The sequence below is a fragment of the Leptinotarsa decemlineata genome, unplaced genomic scaffold (assembly GCF_025532065.1).
Source record: "Leptinotarsa decemlineata unplaced genomic scaffold, Ldec_3_MD MMD2_P_RNA_scaffold_4, whole genome shotgun sequence".
NCBI classification, from domain to species: Eukaryota; Metazoa; Arthropoda; class Insecta; order Coleoptera; family Chrysomelidae; genus Leptinotarsa; species Leptinotarsa decemlineata.
In genome coordinates, this window is record NW_027412531.1 from 4,050,687 (window position 1) to 4,074,551 (window position 23,865).

Consider the following 23,865-nt stretch of genomic DNA (forward strand, 5'->3'; position numbering starts at 1 on the left):
GTCAAAATAAATAGGAATATGGACAGGTAAAAGTAAATTCTTGAATCTAGCTACTTGAAAACGTCTTTAGTATTGTTCATTCTATTGTGACAGAAACCTAATTAAAACAAAACACATTTGCAATCGTGAAAGAGCAATTTGAAGAAGGAAAAAGACACCTTTTTATCAAATGTTCTGATTATGATCTTTCTCTTAAGGAACATTTCTTAGTTTCCAGCAAATTTTTTACTCCATATATTTTCCGAATTTAAATGGATAACATTATTACACGTTTGGCATTACTGGCATTTGGTCTGAAATGACTTATGCGCATGTGCCATGCCTAGTCTTGCGCAGTACATTTTGGGTATTATTTTCCTATAAATTTCGGTACTTTTTGAATTGACCATGCGGCAGCACTGCTCTAAAATGTAATGCAAAACGTAATGAAATGTAGAATACGAAAAAGAACTATGGATGTTAACGAAGTAGATGTTCAAAATGTTTACCGCGAAAGTCTTGGCCACATCCTAATCTCAAATAAAACTGTCTTCTAACATTATTCAACATATCAGGCGTGACTGACCGAATAGTAAGCGTTATTCGTTCGTTCAAGTCTTTCAAATCTGAAGGTTTAGTTTTGTACACATTGCTCTTTACATATCCCCATAAAAATCTAATGATGCAAGAATAGGTGATCGCGCTGGTCATTCAATCGATTCTCACCTCCCTAACCATAAATTGGGAAATGTTGTATCGAGATATTGCCAGACATTAACTTGGTAATATGGTGAAGCTCCATAATGCTGAAACTATATCGTATTCACTGGAACTTAAGGGTTTCCTGAATCAGGATATAAATTTGCTAAACTTGTAATGACATCATTTTGAAGTAGTGGCAAATAATTATTGCCCTCAATGAAAAAAGAACCAATGATATGGTTTCCTACAATCCCTGTCCAAACATTAACCTTTTGAGGGTATGGCGTGTGTTCTTCTCTCATCCAGTGAAGATTTTCCGTTGACCAGTAACGGCAATTTTGCCGATAAGCAAGACCGTTAAGAGACAAAGTACCTTCATCAGAAAACATTACGTCTTCTAATTAGATGATATCCAATATGTCCATCATTTGCTCACAAAAATAAGTTCTTCTATCAAAATCGTTTTCCATGAGCTCCTGAGTAGGTATCATTTTATAGGGATGCATTTCATTTTATTTTAATATGTTTTCTATCGATGTATGGCTAACATTGAATGTGGTGGATGCCTGTCTACTCGATGTATCTGCCCCATATGACCAAGCTCGCGAAACTGATTCCCTATTTTGCTTATTGTTCCCTGAGATATGGGCGGTAAATTAAAAACTTTCCCATGAAATAGGTGAGCGACTTCCTGTTTGTTGGAGATTAACAACAAAAATGAATTTGAACCACATTATATTTATATGTTTTTGATTCGATGTTTCTATGGTTGTGTGTTGTTATATATTGTCAAGTTCAGTTGTTATATTTTACCAGAAATAAAAATTATAAAAAGTCTCCATAAAGTTCTTATCATAAATATAAAGTATCTTCAAACAGGTTATGGGCCCAGGCACGTTTCAATAAAACTGGCATATATAAGTAAAACTGTTGTTGATATGGATGTGACAAAATTCAACATAGTCAGACTGAATAGCAATAATTACCAAATATGGAAATACAAGGTTGAAATGCTTCTACTGAAAGAAGAACTATGGAGAATAGTCAATCAAAACCCACCTGAACAAAAGAACAGTGATTGGGATGCAAAAGATGATAAAGCGAGAGCTACAATTGGTTTACTAATCGAAGATTCACAAGTGATACATGTTAAGAATTGTAAAACAGCCAAAGAAGCTTGGGAGAATTTAAGAAAACAATATGAAAAACCAACTCTCACCAATAAAGTTTTTCTGCTGAAGCGGTTATGTAAAACAACATTACCTGAAAATGGTGACATGAAAAAGCACATAGCTAATATGATGAGCATTATCGATCAGTTAGTCACATTGGGAGAAAATCTAGCAGAGAATCTACAAGTAGCACTACTTTTATGCAGTCTCCCAGAAAGCTATGAAAATCTGGTAACAGCATTAGAAGGAAGGGCAGAGTGTGATCTGACTCTAGAAATGGTAAAAGGCAAATTAGTACAGGAGTATCATAGGCGGAAGGAGAATTCCACATCAACTAGTGAAATGGCTCTAAAAGTTTACAAGAAAGGGTCTGTTAAAAAGGCATTCGAGCACTGCAACTCGAAAAATGTGATGTCATTTCTGTAAGAAAATGGGACATATGAAGAAAGATTGTTTTCATTATAAGAAATCGAAAAGACAATCAAATACAGCCAATGTAGTTTCTACAGATAATGAAGAAACTGAAGAAAACACTCATGTTTGTTTTAACGTTAGTGATAAAGCTCAAGCTCATGAATGGTATATAGACTCCGGAGCAAGTAGTCATATGACAAACAATAAGGATTTTTTCAAGCATTTCAAGGATTCGCTGAGGAAGTTGAATTAGCCGACTGTAGAAAAGTTCGTTCTTATGGTGTAGGAACTGGACAGTTAACTTGTATTCTGGATGACAATAAGAAAACAGAAATAACAGTGAAGGACACCCTTTATGTACCCGAGCTCGGTACAAGTTTACTTTCGGTCAAGAAATTAACACTTCTTGGATTCAAAGTCGAATTTGATAAGCAGCATTGTTTCATCAAATCAAATAATACAGTTGTTGCTCAAGGAACGCTGGTTGGTAATTTATATAAACTAAATCAGTACAATTCAGCAATGACTGTATGGGAAGGCTGTAATGACGGCTGCATTCATTTATGGCACAAAAGGTTTGGCCACCGTGATTCTACCATTATACGAGAAATAACAAATAAAAACATGGTGAATGGAATGAAAATCAAAAATTGTGGACGTTTATTGACATGTGAAACTTGCATTAAAGGTAAACTGTCAAGAAAATCATTCCCAAAGAAATCTTTGACAAAATCTACTAAAGTATTGGATTTGGTGCATACTGATGTTTGTGGTCCCATGCGTACTATAACTCCTGGAGGAAAGAAGTATATACTCACCTTCATAGACGATTATAGTAGATATTCCATTATTTATCTTCTCAGTCAGAAATCCGAAGTATCAGAGAAACTTCAAGATTACGTCAGAATGGTCGAAAATAAATTCGACAGAAAACCAAAAATCATCAGATCTGACAGAGGAGGCGAGTATATGAACACAGAAGTTAGGAATTTCCTGAAAAATGAAGGCATAGAAATGCAACTCACGGCGCCATATTCAAGTCAGCAGAATGGTGTAGCTGAACGGAAAAATAGATATTTAACAGAGATGGTCAGGTGCATGTTAATTGATGCTGATCTACCAAATACTTATTGGGGCGAAGCAACCATGACAGCAAATTTACTTGAAAATTTGGTTCTGACAAGGTCAACCAATAGGATCCCCTTTGAAGTATGGCACGGGAAGAAACCAAATGTAAATCATATCAAAACCTTTGGCAGTATTGTTTATGCACATATTCCTAAAGAAAAACGCCATAAATTAAGTGAAAAGGCAAAAAAATTCGTATTAGTTGGTTACGAAGCTGGTTCCAAAGCATATAGACTTCTTGACAGAACCACTGGAAAAATCACCATTAGCAGAGATGTACATATTTTAGAAGAAGCTCATAGCGGATTTCATCAAATGAACGAGTTTCAAAACACTAAAAATAGAAGTGATTGTGAATGTCAAAATGACAGCAGTGAAGTTGAAATATCATTTTGTCAAAAATCTACAACTTCTGATGGAAATATTCATGTAAACGCCGAATTTTCAACAGAAAATATTGAAGAATACTCTGCAGAAATGACTGATGAAGAGACTGGTATCCAGAAAGTTGAATAAAGTGTAACCTCGAAAGAAAGTAATGTGGAAATCCAAGATGAAGTTCACGGTTTGAGAAGATCACAAAGAATAAATAAAGGTGTTCCAGCCAAGAAATATTCTGAAGAATTTTCAGTGGAAAACATTCAAACCGAGCCAAAGTGTAGAAATGAAGCTCTACAGAGGAGAGATGCGAACAAATGGATCGAGGCTATGGACGAAGAAATACGTTTCATGAAAGATAATAATAATTGGACATTGACTGAATTACCACCAGATAAAACGGCAATTGGAAGCAAATGGATTTTTAAATTAAAAACCGATAATCAAGGCAATATATCCAGATATAAAGCAAGGATTGTTGCTCAGGGTTTTTCTCAAAAATATGGTCTTGATTATGACGAAGTTTTTGCTCCAGTTGTCAAACAAACAACATTTCGTCTTCTATTAACCATTGCTGGGAGGAAGAAAATGCACGTTCATTATTATGACTTCAAAACGGCTTTCCTAAATGCGGATTTGAATGAAGTAATATACCTGAAACAACCCAAAGGCTATATTGAAGAAGAACAAGAACATTTGGTCTGCAAATTGAATAAAACTATATATGGATTAAAACAATCAGCTCGAATATGGAATTCAACAATAAACAAAGTTCTCATTGATATCGGTTTTAGAAGGGGTGATTATGATCAATGTCTCTATAGTAAAAAAGAGGAAGATAATTTCATATACATACTGATATATGTGGATGATATTCTAATAGCTTGTGAAAACATCACCATTATCGAGAAAACAGCCAAATTGATACAAAAAACTTTCAAGATGACAAGTTTGGGAAACATTGAAAATTATCTTGGAATACAAGTAAGAAGAAATAGTGATGGAATGTATTATATTCATCAACAGAAATACATTTCAAAACTATTAAAAAATTTCAATATGGAATCTGCCAAACCAGCTAGCATTCCTTTGGATACAGGATACTACAAAAATAGATTTTCCACTGATGAAAAATTTCATGATGAAGTTGTTTATAGAAGCGCAATAGGAGCACTATTGTATCTTTCTGTGAATACGAGGCCAGATATATGTATCGCTACGTCAACTCTTGGAAGAAATGTTAGTAATCCTCATAAATACGACTGGACAGAAGTAAAACGGATCATGAAATATCTTAAAGGAACTCTGAATATAGAAATCCAGTTGGGAAATATTTCAGAAGGAAATAATATTTCATACGGTTTTTGCGACGCTGACTGGGCTGGAGATGAAACTGACAGAAAGTCAAATAGTGGATATTTATTCAAATACATGGGAGCGATGTTCGATTGGCGATGTGAAAAGCAAACTTGTGTGGCACTTTCATCTACCGAGGCAGAATTCATCTCCCTGTCAGAAGCTTGTCAACAGACCATTTATTTGACAGGACTTTTTCAAGATTTTCAAATCGAAATCTCAGAGACGATTATTTTCGAAGACAATCAATCATGTCTTAAAATGATTGACAGTGGCAAAATGAGTGACAGGACAAAACATATAGAAACGAAATACAATTTTATCAAAGATCTGAAGCAGAAAAACAAAAGTAATTTTCAGTATTGTCCGACCAGTTCGATGTTGGCTGATTTTCTGACAAAACCACTTGGGCCTGAAAAGTTGTCAACATTAAGAAGTTTGATTGGATTGAAGACAGAAAATTCATTATTGTTGAGAAGGGGTGTTGGAGATTAACAACAAAAATGAATTTGAACCACATTATATTTATATGTTTTTGATTCGATGTTTCTATGGTTGTGTGTTGTTATATATTGTCAAGTTCAGTTGTTATATTTTACCAGAAATAAAAATTATAAAAAGTCTCCATAAAGTTCTTATCATAAATATAAAGTATCTTCAAACACTGTTGTGTTTTGGTTTTATCTCCGAAACCAATCATTTGTAAATCTGTTATTTTATGTATTTCCGTTGATCTAAGCATTTGTCAGACTTGAAGTTAACGAACTTCAACTTTGATTCAAAATACTGACAACTATTGTTGTAACATACAAAACAAGTTGACAAGGCTTTTCAAAGTAACGTTGCCACGAAAATTATTTGCAGTTTTTTAAAGGATACCATCTAAAAAGAATATTGTTTTTGCTTACTTTCTTATTATCAATACCTAAGTTTCAAGTGTATTTTATCGAATTTCGATAACCACTAGATTTCAATTTATTTTATCTTGCAATAAATTCAAAAGCGACAACACTTTTGAATAGAAATGGAAAGACCTTTCAAACCATATATCACAAGCCTATAGATAGATAGATAGATAGATAGATAATATATTACCTTTTTGTGCCATTTGTACAATGTATAGGTTCGTCACATAGAATAAGAAATATTGTACAGTAAATAAAAATTGTATCACGCAAATATCACAAGAGACAACATAATACATTGTTACATCATATTAAAAGATTAGACTCATCATTTTTCATGTATGGTTCATATACTCATTCAGATCATAAAAACATCTATTCGAAAGAAATTTCTTCAATTCCACCTTGAACTTTTTTGGTGAAAGTTGCATTAGGTGATTTGGCAATAAATTATAGAGGTGAACACCCGCCCATTCTGGGGATTTTTTGTAGTAAGTGTGATTGAGTTTTGATTGATATAAGTGATGATTGTTTCGTGTTCTATACTGATGTATTTGAGCATTCGATGTAAGCTTTGTTTTATTATTATGTACGAATATAAGTATTTTAAATAGGTAAATGCAAGTGGTAGTCAGAATTTTATTTCTTTTAAAAGTTCCTCTACAAGACTCACCAAAATCTAAGTCGAATATTAATCTTATTATTCTCTTTTGTTGCCTGAAAGCACGCACCCATTCGTTGGCTTGACCCCAAGAGATAATATTGTAGCTAAGTGTAGAATACACCAAGCCAAAGTAAACACTCATAAGTGAATGTCTGTCAAGAGTGTCTTTCAAGGCATGGATAGCATAAAATGATTTATTGAGCTTGCCACAGACTGTGTTAATTTGTTCATTCCATTGAATGTTTGAATCTAAAACAGTTCCTAAAAATAGAGTTTGTTGGCTACATTTAACAGTATAACCATCAAATTCCATCACATCCATTATGTCAACTCGTCTTTTTGTGAACTCCATTATTTTTGTTTTTGAAATGTTCATCAATAGGTGATTAGCCAAACACCATCGGGAGAACTGTTCAATGACATTTCTGATTTTCGAAATTATTTCCTCAGGAGTGTGTCAGGAGTGTGTCCTATACTTCTCATTTGAAAAATTGGGGGTTGTACCTGTCATTCAACGGGAGTTAAAGGTAGGGGTAGCATTTTTCCGTTGAAGTATGTCAAATTATAATTAAAATTTGACGTATTTCGGGATTTTGTTAAAATATGTACCGTAACCGAAGTAATGAATTTAATCCAATTGGCTTTCACACACTGTATACAGTGATAAGCTACAATTTTCGTAATTACCAGCTAGGATTTCAAACTTAAATTTTGTTCGTAGATTGTTTTGGAACTAATACTTGATTAAATGTAACTGGTTTGGGTTTGAAATGGTATTTCTCATGGCTTACTGTAGCGTCCATGTCCATACTAATGATATCCCTCAACACTTTAAACTTGTTAGTTTACGACTGACGAGGTCCTTTCTCCCTTTGAACTGTGATTACTGTGAAGTATGAAATACTCTGCGAAACTTACTAGAACTGCTGAAAGAGTATTCTTGATGCATGTTTCACTGGCCAACATAACTCGTCAACGGTCGATAAAAACTATTATATTGTATTAAAGTTGAAATGATATTTTGTTGATGAGAATTCAGTGGGCAAAATGATTCTTGACATATGTTTCGGCAGTTGTCTTCTCGTCACCAAGACATGAATATAACTTGAAGTATATATAATAGTTGGTTGAAATCTTTACCACTTTTGATGAGTTTTGCAACATATTGCTAGGAATCACGAAATGAAAAGTTAGACTTTAATTTGAAGGTCGCAAGTTTCGATTTTTGAGGGATGTCGTTCGTATGGAGACGACAAAGTTCTAGCCATATACTTCGACGTCATATACTTGAACTAAACTATACTTACATGTACTAAACTTTTATTGACCTGTCATGTTTTTCTCTTTATGACGCTTATCAGCTGATCACTCTTGTGAACGACAACGTGTAACAACTGAAGTGGTACTTAAAGTGATTTCAAAGACGGAATATGTATTCATCTAAAAGATCATTAAATTTATTTTATATTATGGATAATTTATATCTACTTATTCATCAATGTGGATTAAGCAATTACTAGACCATTGAAATATTTGAAAAGTATTTTTTTCGAATCTAGAGTCTCTGAAACACAATGAAATACTCGTTTTATTTTTTCCAGGTGGCTTGTTTCCCAGGGTAAAACCGACAAAGCAATTGGCATTCTGCAAAACTTGTCGAGGTACAATAGAACCAATGTTGGCGAAAACATTTATGAAAAGTTCAGAGTAAGTATTCTAGTAGAAATTGACTATTTTTGCAGACAGTGTAACATAATGAATAAATTATGTAATTATATATTATATGCTACCTTGTAGTGTGCAAGGCTTATTGAATTGAGACCTCAAAAAAATGAGCGGATCAATATTTTAACTGACAGCAAGAGCGCAGTAGGGGCTCTGACAAACCCGAAGGTGACATCAAAACTGGTATGGAAATAACATGAAGAACTGAATGAACTTGCAAACAGGAACAAATTAACTTTGTACTGGGTGCTAGGCATTCAGGAATCACAGGTAATGATAAAGCTGATGAATGCGCTAGACGCGGATCATCAACTTCATATATAGGTCCTGAACCAGCTCTGGGGGTACCAAAATCATTGATACGAAACCAGATTAGGACATGGACCAATAAGAAGGACACAGAGTACTGGACAAAAGTACCTGGCAATAAACACAGTGGAACCTTCATTAGGGAACCGTCCGAGAAAAGAACTGAAGAACTACTTCAATATAGTAGGTATCGGCTCAGAATAATTACAGGGTGATTAACCGGTCAGACTTGATGAAAATCCGTAACTTATTCAAGTTAAACTTCATCGTGAGATTTTCACTGGACAGTTTACAAAACCGCAACACGTTTTTAGTTATGATTCTTGTATGTTTTTTTGAGAAGTAGATTTTTCGTTCTTGTTTAATTCGTTCGTAAATATATGCACTTCAGATGAAACTAGAATTCGAGAATTTTGTATTTATTATATGACCCAATTTCAGACAGGATCATCTCTCTTCAGGAGTGCAACATTTGAGATCAAGTGTCCCAGACAAGAACTACTACGATTTTTTTTCACATATAGTCAGTGGGGATACTTGAAGACTGGCTATAAATCAAATCATTTAAAGGAACAATTCGTTCAGGCCAGTCTCAACTCCCTACGCTGTAGGTTGACGGACTGACACCTATCAGAAAACAACTACTCCCCTGGCTAATACCACAAAGGGCGTTGGATTATATCCGACTATATGTGAGGTTTTCTTCCTCATATTGGGCAAATTTCGGATATGCAGTTGGTTACCTCGTTCACAGGCAGATGGAGCGATGACAAATCTGTTGTTTGTTGTCCGCTTCAGCCTTGTTCGAGGAATGATACTCTGAACGAATTCGATTTTCAATTATCGGAAATCATCAACTTTATGTTGATGATAGACACTACCTTGCACTGACGAGTGGCCAAACAGCCCGAAACCGGTCTGCAAGTGTGTTTCAATAATTGAAAATCTATTGCGACAGTTGTATCGCCAACAGCATATGCAGGAATAACTTCAGTGAAGAATCCTGCACTGACACTTGTCGGATATAATCCAACGTCCTTCGTGGTATTAGCCAGGGGAGTAGTTGTTTTCTGATAGGTGTCAGTCCATTAACCTACAGTATAGGCAGTTGAGACTGGCCTGAACAAATTGTTCCTCTAGATGATTTACTACGATTTTATCATGAGATCGACAGAAAATTCAAACCTCTCTCATAAATAAACGAAGGTAAAAGATACATACGTAAAATTCATGATCTGGTCTTATGAGACCTATTGCAGGTCGAAACAGCGCTGTCTGATGGTTGGATTATGAAAGATGAATTTGTTGGATTCAATTATTGATTTGCCATGAAAGATGCAAAGAGATGGGAAATGATTTTTCATTTTTGTCGATATTTTTGACGTTGCATCAAACAGGTTCTCTTTAATTTTCATGAACGTAACGGAAAAACAGATTTTAAAACAGAGTTCTAAAACAGACAGACAGTAATTTCTTTAATGCCCCCGCCTCTTTTATTTTTTGAACGGGTCAACTCAAAAAGTTGAAATTTGGGATAATGATATTAATGCATAAATACTTCATTTTGAAGTTAAATTGACAGATGAAACTTTCAAGATGGCGACTGGGCACCGTCTGGGAAAAAAAAGGAGTGTTGTGACACATAATTTTGAAGCTCCTGACGAATACTTCACAATCCTAGAATATGAAGTTAATATCTTCACCTACTACAAAATGACGGAACATTTAATCATTTCCTGAAGACAAACACATTAACATCGATATTTCTAAAAATATTCCTTTTTATCTGTCATATGGCAATTCCAACAACCCGATAAGGTTTGCTAAGTTATTTTTTGTTTATAAAAATGACAAAAAATGTCGGTATGACAAGGAACATCATTGTTCAGTTAGAATATTCTCATTCAGTTTTTGGTTTTACTAGTAGAAAGGTACCACGTCAACAATCTCTAAAATGGTCAATTTTCGTCCATTGGGAAAAAAAAATTGAAGCGATTTTTATTTACGATGCGACGCGTAACTTTCACGAGACCGAAAGGATTTTCAATGAACGTTTTCCGAATCGTCCTATCTGTAAAAAATATTTGAGGGAACTTGTATCCAAATTCACAACTACCGGTAGTGTACATGACAAAAAGCCCCCAGGTCATCCGTCCATTCCGGAAAAACAGTAAGTGCAAATAATTGGTGAGATGGTAGTAAATCCTGAACAGTCTACTTATTCCGTTGTGAAAGTTCGTGAGGTGTATCTTTCTACTGTGTGGAGACTTTTGAAGAGGAATAGGTATCATCCATACAAAAATAAAATGGTACACCACTTAACTGAAGATGACCCTAATCAAAGAACAGAATTCTGCCAAATCATGACGGAAACCATTGCAAAGCCTCCTACCTATCTCCACAATATTTGTTTCAGTGACGAATGTACATTTTTCTTAACGGGAATGTTCACAGACAAAATTTCCGTTATTGGAGTGACACCAACCCTCACATTTTCAGGGAAACACATACTCAATATCCAGAATGAAACAACATTTGGACAGTTATATTAGGAAACCATATTTATTGATCAAAATTCAACAGGGGAATTGTATTTGCATATGTTGGAAACTACTGTTGACCTTCTCATCACTGAAATCGTCGAAGCGAATCCTAATGAATTCGATATGGATATTGTATTCCAACAAGACACATTACTCCAGACAAGTAGACAAGTAATAAACTATTTGGATACTACTTTTCCCGGTCGTTCGATTGGCCGTCGAGGTCCTACAGAATGGCCAGCCCGCTCACCAAATTTGATACCGTTGGACTTTTTTATGGGACTATTTGAAGCAAAAGGTGTACGAAACTGAACCTGCTTCAATATTGGATATACGGCAGAGAATAATAAATGTTTGTAGATATATTGACGTTACTGTGTTCGAAAATTTTCGGCGTGAAATATCGGATAGGCTGTTCATATGTCAAGAAGTTCAAGGCAACCATTTCGAGCATTTTCTGAGCTGACCTCAAGCTTATCACCTCATATTATGTAGTTAAATATCAATGTGTTCAGACAATTATTAAAAGTTCCGCCATTTTGTAGTAGTTGAATATATTGATATATTCTATGGTTGTGAAGCATTTGTCAGGAGCTTAAAAAATATGTGTCACAAGACCCCCCTTTACATTTAATTTTTTTCCCAGATGGCGCCCAGTCGCCATTTCGAAAGTTTCATCTAACAATTTCACTTCAAAATAGAGTATTCATGCATTTATTTCATTATCTCAAATTTCAACTTTTTGAGTTGACCCTTTCAAAAAATAAAGGGGGGACAGTAGAAGGGATACGAGAGTTCTATTACGTATTCCCTAGGGGACGTACTTACGTATTTGAGACACCCCGTACATGTTTTTTCTTAAACGATGAGACACCCTGTATGACACAGATGTAATTTTTGTAATTCCACCAATGTAATTCTATCAAATAAATCTACTCGATGCTCATTCCATCCTTCTATGCGTCGATCACGTCGCACATGTCTCTTTCCCACTCACTACCGTAAGTACGTCCCCAAGGGAATACGTAATAGAACTCTCGTATCCCCTCTACTGGGGACATTAAAGAAAAACACTGTATAAAATATGATATCAATTTCAAAATTGTTTTCATTCTAGGATTGCTGAATATTAACCAAATTCAATGCCGGCCTGGCTTTTTCAAGTAGAATAGTATTTAACACATATTCATGTTATTCACCGAATGTATTGTCAAATCATTTCAGACAAAGCACATGCAAACCTCTTTATTACTTTTCGTTTTCAGATATCATGCGCTAAAGCTCAAAAAGAAGAAGATTCCGAGAGAACCTACACCGTCCTGGATTTATTCAAGACTCCCCGTCTTAGGAGAATAACAATCGTATTGATCATCCTTTGGATGGCAATATCCTTGGTATTCGATGGCCACGTTAGAAATGTTGAAACTCTTGGACTGGACGTATTCCTTACATTCACAATTGCCAGTGCTACTGAATTTCCTGCTGACACATTCCTAACCATGGTATTGGATGTTTGGGGAAGGAGATGGTTAGCTGCAGGTTCCCTCATCATCAGTGGTATTTTCAGTTTGTTGGCCACTGTTGTACCAGTTGGTAAGTTAATGTGCCTTTTGTGTGTTTCACCTTATGACCAAAGTCAATATAACGTCGTTTTTGAGTTTTGCGAAATTATATAAAGTCATTTTTCAAATTTATTTCCATTATACATTCATAAAAAACAAAATTCCTAAACTTTCTTTCCCTTTACACTGAAATTTCTCTGAAAATAAAACCCGCTGGAAAATAATTCAGAGTGGTTTCTCACTATAGAGAAATTAAAAAATGAAAGCAAGAAAACATTTTTGAAACAAAGCTGCTTCACGATGTTTCAATTATTAATAGATCAAACGATCCTTCCTTAATTAAGTTCTATCTTAATTATGTAAGACGTTATCTTTAAAGATTATCACAGTATACCTAGTTCCTCCTCTTTAGATACAACTAAAGTTAAAAACCAAACTACGGACACAGAAAGCGTTTTGTGCTACGGAATCATAAGCTACTCTTACTGATACATCTGCCGTCCGACACTTCTGAAGGTGACTTTCTTTTTTGAACTCAGAATTCCCTCAGCATCATAAAAAACGTTATTTTTTTGAAGAATTTGGATGAAGGAGGTGCACGTCCCCTTCCGTCATCCATTTATTCAACTCGTTTTATGAAAAAATATTACTTCGTCAGTCTCCCTGGTAATAAATTTTGAGTCATTCTAAACATCTCTTCCAGTAACAATAATCCATTTGTTTTAAAGAAAGTTTATCGTCGTTCAAAATATTTCGCGAATGAACATCAAACCATTCAAAACATGTATAATCATCCCTGACACACATGTTTTCAAATATTTTAAAGAAAGCTTACCATCATTCAAAACTTCTCTTCGTTTGCGAGCTAATTCCACAAGTTTTCTACGTCTAGTACTCATCGTTGCACCTTCAAAAATAGGTGTAGAAAGTACCTACGTACCATTTACAATCACTGATAAACACCTGAATAAACTTCAAAACAAAATTCACGCAACAAACGTTAAGCCTAAAATCACTTAAGTCAGACTTATGTGATTTTCACTTGAGAATAGGTAGTATGAAACTACATAAGTCTGACTTATATTTATTATACCCACCAATCATAACATTTCGACTAATATGTATATACACAATCATTTTTAACCTATTTATGTTTCGTGTTTGACTCATGTGATTTTACACAGTCATGCATCTGCAGTTATTGTCGACGAATATGACTAAATACAAAAATGCGATGTTTTGACTTATGTGCTTATTTCCACTATACGCAGATATGTGCCAGTCTAGACATAATATATTTGTCAAAATGGTTTAGACTTTCGTGGCTGAGGTTTTCAGTGTCACTGTTTTTCGAGTTTGAAAGCCGTGGATTTTTGGAATTTCTTCCTGACGTTTCGCTGGCGCGAATGGCTAGCTTCTTCAGATGTTTAACCATCATGGCTTGCTGTCCAATGACTAACTTTTAGGCTTCGTAAAGCGTATTTATGCCTTGTCAGGTAATCAGTTATATTTGTACCTGCATTTGTACCTGTACTCGTACCTGCACTTGAACCTGGAACATTAACAATCTTGCTGCCTGTTGTCATTCCGTTCGTTATTCTCGAATTCCTTAAAATGGGGTTCCATATTCAGGTGAGGTTCACCGCTTCTTCTTTTCTGTTGAAATTATCCGTGTGTCTGTGGATCTCTATTGCCTCTCGTACCAGTCGGCTAGAGTATCCCTGGTTGTGGGCAATTAGTTCAGTGTTTTTAATCAAAATTATGTGGTCTCCTTCACTAAGCGCGTGTTTTGCCACAGCTGACTTGTCCGCTTGGCCTAGTCTGCAGTTCCTTTTATGCTCTTTCAGTCTTGTTCTCATTAATCGTTTGGTGGTTCCGATATACACCATTCCACAAGTGCACGGTATGCGATAGATCCCTGCTGCTGATAATGGGTCTCTTTTGTCTTCAGCCGACCTGAGGCTTCAATGTATCTTCCTCGTGGGTTTGAAAACTGTTTCGATATCGTGTTTATCCAATAGTTTTCCAATTCTGTCCGTGACACTAGGGATAAACGTAGATATGCGCGTGCAACCATCTGATCCTTTTTCGCTTTTTGAACCGTGGTGCTATTCGGTTTCATTGCTTTCCTCATTTTGGAGGCACTGTATCCATTTCAAGGTATTTCAGTTCCCTCTCCAGAGTGAGGGCAGAATATTTGTCTTGTATCAAGAATAACAGTCTCTGACAAAAGCTTGTCACTGGGATACTTATGTGGTACACCATAAGTGAAAGTCCTAGAATGGCTTGTATTCCTTCAGTTTCTATTGACTTATTGGACGTTGTGTGATCTATTAATTTATATCTGTTTTGATATGGTGTGAAGTATTCAGTTTTTTATTGCAATTATCAACAGAATTTCTGTTGAGTTCTTGCTGTCATTCAATCGTATAAACCCATTTATTTGACCGCCAGACAAACTGCAACTAAAACATAAGAAAAATTGGAGATTTGCTTCATAGGACAGAAATGTTAGATTTTTTCAAGTATGTTCATAATATTTTCAAATTAACATTGATTGAGTCGAACTGAAAATCCAGATAGCGGCGGGATGTTGATTGTTCGAGCCGAGCCGAAATGTATTATGAATCCAAAGTTAGCAAAGATATTGTTTCATTGATGTTTTTAAACATCCACTGTAGGTATCCACAGAATGGATAAGGTCATTCAAACTGACAACAAATATGAACCTTCTTGCTCTCACATTTTATACACTTTACATCAGAACAAAATACCATCTCTTGATGCGCGTTTCATTGACCAAGCATCATCAGGAGATGAGTTAAACTGACGTGTACATCAGACAGAGACAACATGTTAATCTGGTGTATAAAATTTGTTTTTAATACATTCATTTTACGCCAGAGGTTCTTATTCTACCTATGATATTACTGGTTTTTAGATTTCTGTAAATGCAGTTGGTCTGCGTGAAACACAAAATTCAAGCTTCGAGATATCATTTTTCAAACCATACTTCAGTCTTCTAATTGGAAATACTTTTTTTATAAAAGAGTCGAGCATTTTTAGATTCATGGCAAGACCAAACCTGTTGTTAATACTGAATTTTTTCAAAGAGGACTGAGGGTCTAAGCGCTACAATATCCAATGAATGAATAAGCTCACGTTTGGTGTCTCTTCTTCATCAAAAATATTGGGTTGGTTCTCTGGAGGTGTTGATTTTTTCTTTTCTTTTAAATTTGAAATCGAACAAATTATATTCCAGACCGCCGGCCCTAAAACCTACTCGATTCATTTGTATTATTTCCACAGTTTTGATGTGCTTGCCCTCTGGTTGTATGTTGTTCTGCTCGATTATGGGTATTTGTAGCGCTTCACCCTCTGTCCATCTGAACATTACTCTGGCTGTCATTAGGGTGGAGCTTACATGTTCAAATCATTTCTAGAATTTGGCCTAGAAAAAGATTTTTCTATTTTCGAATCTGTCCCAGATCACTTCATTGCCTTTGCTGTGATTACTTTTTCTCCAAAGTCTTAAGGCTTAAGTCTTTCATCTCGTATGATTGACATGTTTACTGCTGCTTTCGTCTCTAGATTAGGTTTTGGTATTGTCGTTCCATCTTCCTACCATGTCTTTTTGTATAACTTCTCCTGACTCGATGAAGTCTGCATTTTCATTACCCAAGACTTTTGAAATATCTGGGTCAAGTGTCGCAAGTTCCTGTACTAAGGAACAGTTTTTCGGTCCTGATATAAATCTCATCACAGATATTCTTTCTCAAATCTGCCTTGCAGTGTTTTTCAATGATAAAGTCAAAAAATTGGGTTTTCAGACCCAAGGATTTTTATGGATTGCGCTGAGCCCTATTGGGTATTATGGCGACTATATGGCGTATATAAAGTTTATATTCCTTAGCAACTTGAAAGTTTTTTCCTTTCGGGCTAGTTCGTGTTACTGAAAAAAACATGTCAAGTAATTTTAGTAAACCTATCAGTTTCCGTGTGCTCGATGTATTATTTGGTTTAACTTTTGGAACTGAATGCTGCGATCAGTTTGAAGAGCTTCTCACTGGCTTACGACGTGAACGCGATCGTAATTTAGTGCAGCCACTTTGTACTTTGAAACATTTCTGCGTTTAAGCTTCTCTTCAATTCTACTGGGCCTTCGCTCAAGCTTTCCAAACTTGTCCTGATGTTTAGACTGAAGGACTATTCTCTGAGTCTTTTTTCATGCCGAACCAGGAAGTGATGACATTTTTCTGAAAAATTGTTCGAATTTTTTATGACAAGCGTCTTTCGCACCAAGAAAAGTGATGTTCAGATGAGCCGGACGACCGATATAACAACATGTATACTGCGATGACACCCATGTTTTTTTCTTTAACGCTGTGCACACCGTGTTTACCCCATGGCGACTTTTATTCAACGCTGCAAAGACACCCTGTATAACTCTATAGCAGCCATGATTTTTTTCATTAACGCTGCATACACCATGTATACCGCGATGACAGCTATGTTTTTTTTTTCAACGCAGGCAGCCATGTTTTTTTTGACAGTCATGTTTTTTTCTTCAACGCTGGCAACGCTGCACATACCCTGCATACCTCAATGGCAGCCATTTTTTTTCTTTAACGTAGGCAGACATGTTTTTTCTCTAACGCAGGTAGCCATTTTTTTCTTTAACGCTGCATACACCTTGTATACCGCGATGGCAGCCATATTTATTTCTTTAACGCTGGCACACCCCGTATACCTCCATAGCAGTCATGTTTTTTATCTAACGCTGGCAGCCATGTTTTTCTTTACCGCTGGTAGACATGTTTTTTTTTCTATAACGCTTTATGCAACATGTATACCGCGATGGCAGCCATGTTTTTTTCTTTAACGTTGCGTACACCTTGATTGATGTGTTTTGAAACGACACCCTGTATACCCAATATTGTTCTCATAAGCATACTTGAATCGTTATCTCTCAAATAGCGATAACGCCACCGCAAACACTGATAAGCCACTTCCGTTCATCTACTGGTGAAATTCGTAGTATGATATTTGAATATGATGGCATATAACGGTAAGGGAAGGAACTACTCTGCAATAAATCTGAATCTGGAAAAAAATAGACCTTCGGAAAAACCTACAGCACTATTTTCACAAATGAATCTTTGCTGTTGGCAATACAATACAAAGCAATAAAATGCAATACAATATAATATAATATAACAATCGTGTTGAAGCTGAATTCACCAAAGCATCATTAAACTCGAACAAACCAGAATCACCCAAGGCCAAAGTGAAATAATGACCAGTGAAAAAATGAACAATCTGAATTACTTATAGTTCCAGACAATATTCATTTGATGGCGTCTATATTGCCTTCAGTGAGGTTTAGCTTTTTTACCTCAAGTGATGCAAATAATGAGCATAGATTTTTTATTGCTTGTATACATCTTGTATTTTTTTCGTTACTCGAATAGGACTCGAACAGGTTAGGCTACCTTAAGTTCATTTTATGTTTGATTTCTTAAGCATGCGTTTTTCTCCATTGGTTGAAAAATGACTGTTATTTTGAATTATTTTTATTCAGATTCATCTATTTTCAATATATCATCCATAATCATTGAATTCATATACTCAGGACAAATTTCAATATATCCCACCTGAATTACTCCAAGAGCGGTGTGTCAGAACTAAGCGGCAAACATTGAGCCGTCGCGTCGCTTAGAGTTTCAACCATAACACCTTGAACTCTTTCAGTTGGAGAACGTAGTGATTGTAGAACTTCATGAGAAACATTTACCAAATGAATATAATCTACAGCTATTAGAATCCAAAGTAAGAGTAACAACCCACTGCTCTCAGAGTATCTTCAGGATTTATCTGCAGTGCTTCAATTGTATAACTCACATTAAATTGTTTTAAAAACTTTCAAGAATGGTTTGAAAGTTATAGTCACTGATCAATCAATCATGCTTTATTGTCCAAGAAAACCGTATTGACAAAGCTAGTGAAACTTTATAAAGTCAACAATGTTAAAGTTTTTAAAACATATTAAAATTATGATATATAGGGTTGAGAAATGTACATATACGAATACACATAAATAAAACAATATACAGGCTGATTCACGGCGGATGGCACATTAGACGTTTCTGGTGAACCTGACAACGGATCACATTGAAAATTTAATGGAGGGCATATTCGGACATTCTCTAGCCAACTAAAATATTTTCGACAATGCGGTGTTCCCGCTTCTATTAGAAAGCAGTAGCAACTTTGATTTTTCAAATGGAACACTCTGTATATAATATTATTTTTGGAATCTCCAACAATTGCCCGACAACTTTTCTTGATATTTCCCTATACCTATCTGTTACCGTTTTCGAAATAAAAATTAATTTCAATTTTTTTCTTCGAAAATCATGACTTCTAAAAATGCCGATATCTTTTAGTTAAGAAGTACTATGATATCGAAATTTGGTTTGGAGTTAGGTGATACTTGGACACTTCCCACACGTCAGCCTAATCTCCGTTACTTCAATACAGGGTGGTAAAAAAAATAGTTTTTTCGTTTGCTTGAAAAAGTTGCTGAAGGTTGATTATTTTAAATGGAACACCCTGTATATTATTGAAAATTCGGAAAGCTGCTGAAATTTGCTTTCTTTCTATGTATATCATACCTATACCCAACTAGTCAAGTTTCGGACTTATGAACATTTATTTGTGAAAATGTCCCTTCAGAATAATATTTCCATTCGGTATTTGGTAAGCAGGCCATGATTACTATTTGACAGTAGCGTTGTGACATTCTCCTAATAATATCGACATTTTCGTCACTTCAGAAGTTGCAAATACCTTCAAAACGATGGAACAAAACTATTCAAACGAAGTTCTTATGAATTTGTTTATTATTTTTGGACAGTGTGACAAAATTATCAGCAGAACATGTAGAAAGTTCAATGAAATGTATCCGAATCTACCGCCAATGAACCTCAAGAAATTTATACGAATTCAGAACAATTTCAATATGTTTGGATAAACTTTAAAAAAGCACCAAGAAACTTGAAATTGGAAATATTGATATGAATAATTATAAAAAAGTAAAACAATCATGTGGAATATTTCAAAATATGTTCGAATCGCTGGCCGATCACTTCCAAGCACTTTAAAATGCGGGTGTTGACTGCTTTCGTGGTGGCAGATCTGATTTCATTGGGATCCAAATCTTCAAATGTTTGGGCAATCCTTTCTAACAATTCATCTCTCGAACGCACGGGTATTTTGTAAACTTTTTCTTTAAACATTCCCCACAAATAAAAATCTAATGGATTAAGATCGGGTGATCTCGCTGGCCAATTCCATGGTCCCAAGCGCCTCATCCACCGATCGTCAAATAGTCTATCCAGTTCTGCGCTCACTTCTCTTGTGCAATGTGCAGGAGCTCCGTCTAGTTGGTTCCAACAGTTTCGATAATCTTCGAGTGGCAGATTATCCACGAAACTGTCTACAGTATTCTCCAAAATATTCAGGTAGCTTCTGGATGTTAATGACTCCTCGTATATCACGTACCTCAATTTGTTGTCCATCAACATGCAGAAGACATTAAAACTAAATTTTTCTTGAAATCCGGCTTCTTTTGTGACGTGAGGATTTTCACAGGACCAATAATGACGATTTTTTCTATTGAAAATCCCTTCTCTCGAAAATTTCAATTCATCAGTCCAAATAATTTCATTTAAAAAAAGTGGATCTTCTTGAATGCGTGTCAACAACATTTCACAAAATTCTACTCTCTGTTGAGGATCTTGAGGCTTCATTGCTTGAATTTTGGTGAATTTATAATCATGCATTTTATGTCTTCGCAAGATTCTTTGAACCGATGAATATTTTATACCCAAATCTTCTTCAGCACTTCTTATCGATGACTCGGGAAATGCGTGAAAATATGCTAAGACATTAATCTGGTTGTCTTCGAAAGTTACGGGTCGAGGCAAGTTTCTTGGTGCTTTTAAAGTTGATCCAAATGCATTGAAATTGTTCTGAATTCGTATAAATTTCTTGAGGTTCATTGGCGGTAGATTCGGATACATTTCATTGAACTTTCTACATGTTCTGCTGATAATTTTGTCAGAACTTCGTTTGAATAGTTTTGTTCCATCGTTTTGAAGGTATTTGCAACTTCTGAAGTGACGAAAATGTCGATATTATTAGGAGAATGTCACAACGCTACTGTCAAATAGTAATCATGGCCTGCTTACCAAATACCGAATGGAAATACTATTCTGAAGGGACATTTTCACAAATAAATGTTCATAAGTCCGAAACTTGACTAGTTAGGTATAGGTATGATATACATAGAAAGAAAGCAAATTTCAGCAGCTTTCCGAATTTTCAATAATATACAGAGTGTTCCATTTAAAATAATCAAATTTCAGCAACTTTTTCAAGCAAACGAAAAAACTGTATTTTTTTACCACCCTGTATTGAAGTAACGGAGATTAGGCTGACGTGTGGGAAATGTCCAAGTATCACCTAACTCCAAACCAAATTTCGATATTATAGTACTTCTTAACTAAAAGATATCGGCATTTTTAGAAGTCATGATTTTCGAAGAAAAAAATTGAAATTAATTTTTATTTCGAAAACGGTAACAGATAGGTATAGGGAAATATCGAAAAAAGTTGTCGGACAATTGTTGGAGATTCCAAAAATAATATTATATACAGAGTGGTCCATTTGAAAAATCAAAGTTGCTACTGCTTTCTAATAGAAGCGGTAACACCGCATTGTCGAAAATATTTTAGTTGGCTAGAGAATGTCCGAATATGCCCTCCATTAAATTTTCAAAGTGATCCGTTGTCTGATTCACCAGAAACGTCTAATGTGCCATCCACCGTGAATCAGCCTGTATGTATAAACCATTACAGATAATAAATACAGATATGTATAAATACAGATATTACAGTTATGTAAGCATCTGAAATACTAAGAGTTAAAATACATCTTCGTAATATTTCTTTAAGTCATAGTAGGCTTTTTGTAGAAGTACTCCTGTAACTAATTGTCTGATTTTTTTAAAATTTGCTATTGCACTATACCACATTGGAAGGTGGTTGTATATTTTCTTGCTCTCATATATCAAAGAAAATTTTGTAATTGCTGATTTTGGGATTGGCAAGGGTAAATTCCGACTTCCTCTAGTGTGGTAAAGTCTGTCATTATTTGCTGCTGGGTTAGAGTATTTTTTATGAATTAGGCAAATGGTTTCTATAAGGAATAAACAAGGTACAGTAAGAATTTTCCGACTGATGAAAAGTGGTCTTGTGATTTTGCCTTACATATGTATCTGACAGCCCTTTTTTGTAGAACGAATACTGAATTTAATAGTTGCTGACTCAAGTGCGACTCTAACAAAGAAAAGTATACAGTTCTGGCTGAGGATTGATTGAGTTCGTTAGAAACAACTCGAGCTGCATAGCAGCCAGATGTTATTTTTTTACATACATTTGTTATATGCTCATCAAATTTTGATTTACCATCTATAAATACCCCTAAACATTTTATGTGAGTTCTATAAGTAAGTCATCAAAATTGAGTCCATATTTTAAATGTGTTGAAACATAAGGAGTTTGAATCGCACCACTGTTTAACCGTATAGAGATCCAGAGTTATGATGTCCCTGACAGTACCTTCATTTCTCCCACGCCAAAAGATCGTGGTGTCATCCAAAAAAAGTGTGAACTTCCCTTTAATGTCAATGGTTACCAGATCATTCAGATAAGATAAAGCAGAAAAAGGATAGGACCCTAAGCCGAACCTTTTGGTACACCTGATGAATATTCTCAATATGCGATGTATTTCCTTGGAGTTTTACTAACTGCTTCCTGCCTGTTAGATAACTGTAAAGCTAGTTATATGACAATCCACTAAAGCCATAGCACTGAAGTTTCAATAATAAAGTTTCATGGTTCACGCAGTCGAATGCTTTTGAGAAATCACAGAATACTGCCCCAATAGATTCGTTATTATTCAAACCAATATACACATCTTTCAGGAAAGAGAAGATTGCATTGCCTATAATGCTTCATTCATATGATTTTTGGCTAAACTTTTTGTATACTTCAATTTTTCATACATACCTTTTTTCCAGGAATTCCATCTGCTACTTCTGCTATCTTGGGAAGATTTGCCATCAATATATCCTACAATATTGGTCTGCAATATGTTGCAGAAATTTTACCCACAGTTGTGAGGGCACAAGGAGTAGCCCTTGTCCATATTATGGGATACGTAGCTAGTATAATCTCACCATTTGTTGTTTATTTGGTAAGTGGAAAATAATTTGTTTCCGGAACTTTTTGAGAACATGGGAACATTTCATTTCAATAACAACATTTTCAATTAGAAAGGGTTATATTTTTAGGAGTGATTAATTTTTTGGGAAAGAAAGTTTTTGGCTTTCTACTACTCCATCTGATACAAAAAAATGGATGAGAGAATCTTCCAAAGAAAGGAAGGATTAATCAATTTGAAAATAAGTTACTCTATACATGGATGTGTAGATCATGCAAACAAGTAACTTTCAGACACAAACTGAAAGAAAGTCCTCCATTTTTTTGTATCAGATGGAGTAGTAGAAAGCCAAAAACTTTCTTTCCCAAAAAATTAATCACTCCTAAAAATATAACCCTTTCAAATCAAATAAGATTCCTCATGGCTGGGATTAAATCAAATAGGTGAATGAATGTCATTACGATGTCATCGATGACATAAGCAGATCAAGCTTATTCCGTGACATTCAAAATCGTAATTCATGAATGAAGTGTGTGTATTTTCTATAATTTTATCCAATTTGGTACTGAAGAGCCTTAGGGCAAGTGTCTTAAGGCGAAACACGTGTATACCAGTTAGGGTGACAGTGTTCCATGTGAGTACAATTTATTACCATTCATTCAAAGTAGAACTCATGTGAATGATATCTGATTCTTATTCCTCCACGAATGTTCGATATACAAACTGAATAGAGAAAAGTAT

General features: G+C 35.2%; 1 protein-coding gene across 3 annotated transcripts in view; it reads left to right on the forward strand.

Moving 5' to 3' along the window:
• LOC111516393 (organic cation transporter protein) overlaps positions 1-23,865 on the forward strand; it is a 171,332-nt gene that overhangs the window by 141,887 nt on the left and 5,580 nt on the right. For all 3 annotated transcript variants that reach the window (XM_074186698.1, XM_074186697.1, XM_074186699.1), the window contains exons 5-7: positions 8,300-8,405; positions 12,541-12,868; positions 22,982-23,157. In XM_074186698.1, coding sequence (XP_074042799.1) covers positions 8,300-8,405; positions 12,541-12,868; positions 22,982-23,157 — 610 coding nt within the window. The remainder of the gene's footprint in view (positions 1-8,299; positions 8,406-12,540; positions 12,869-22,981; positions 23,158-23,865) is intronic.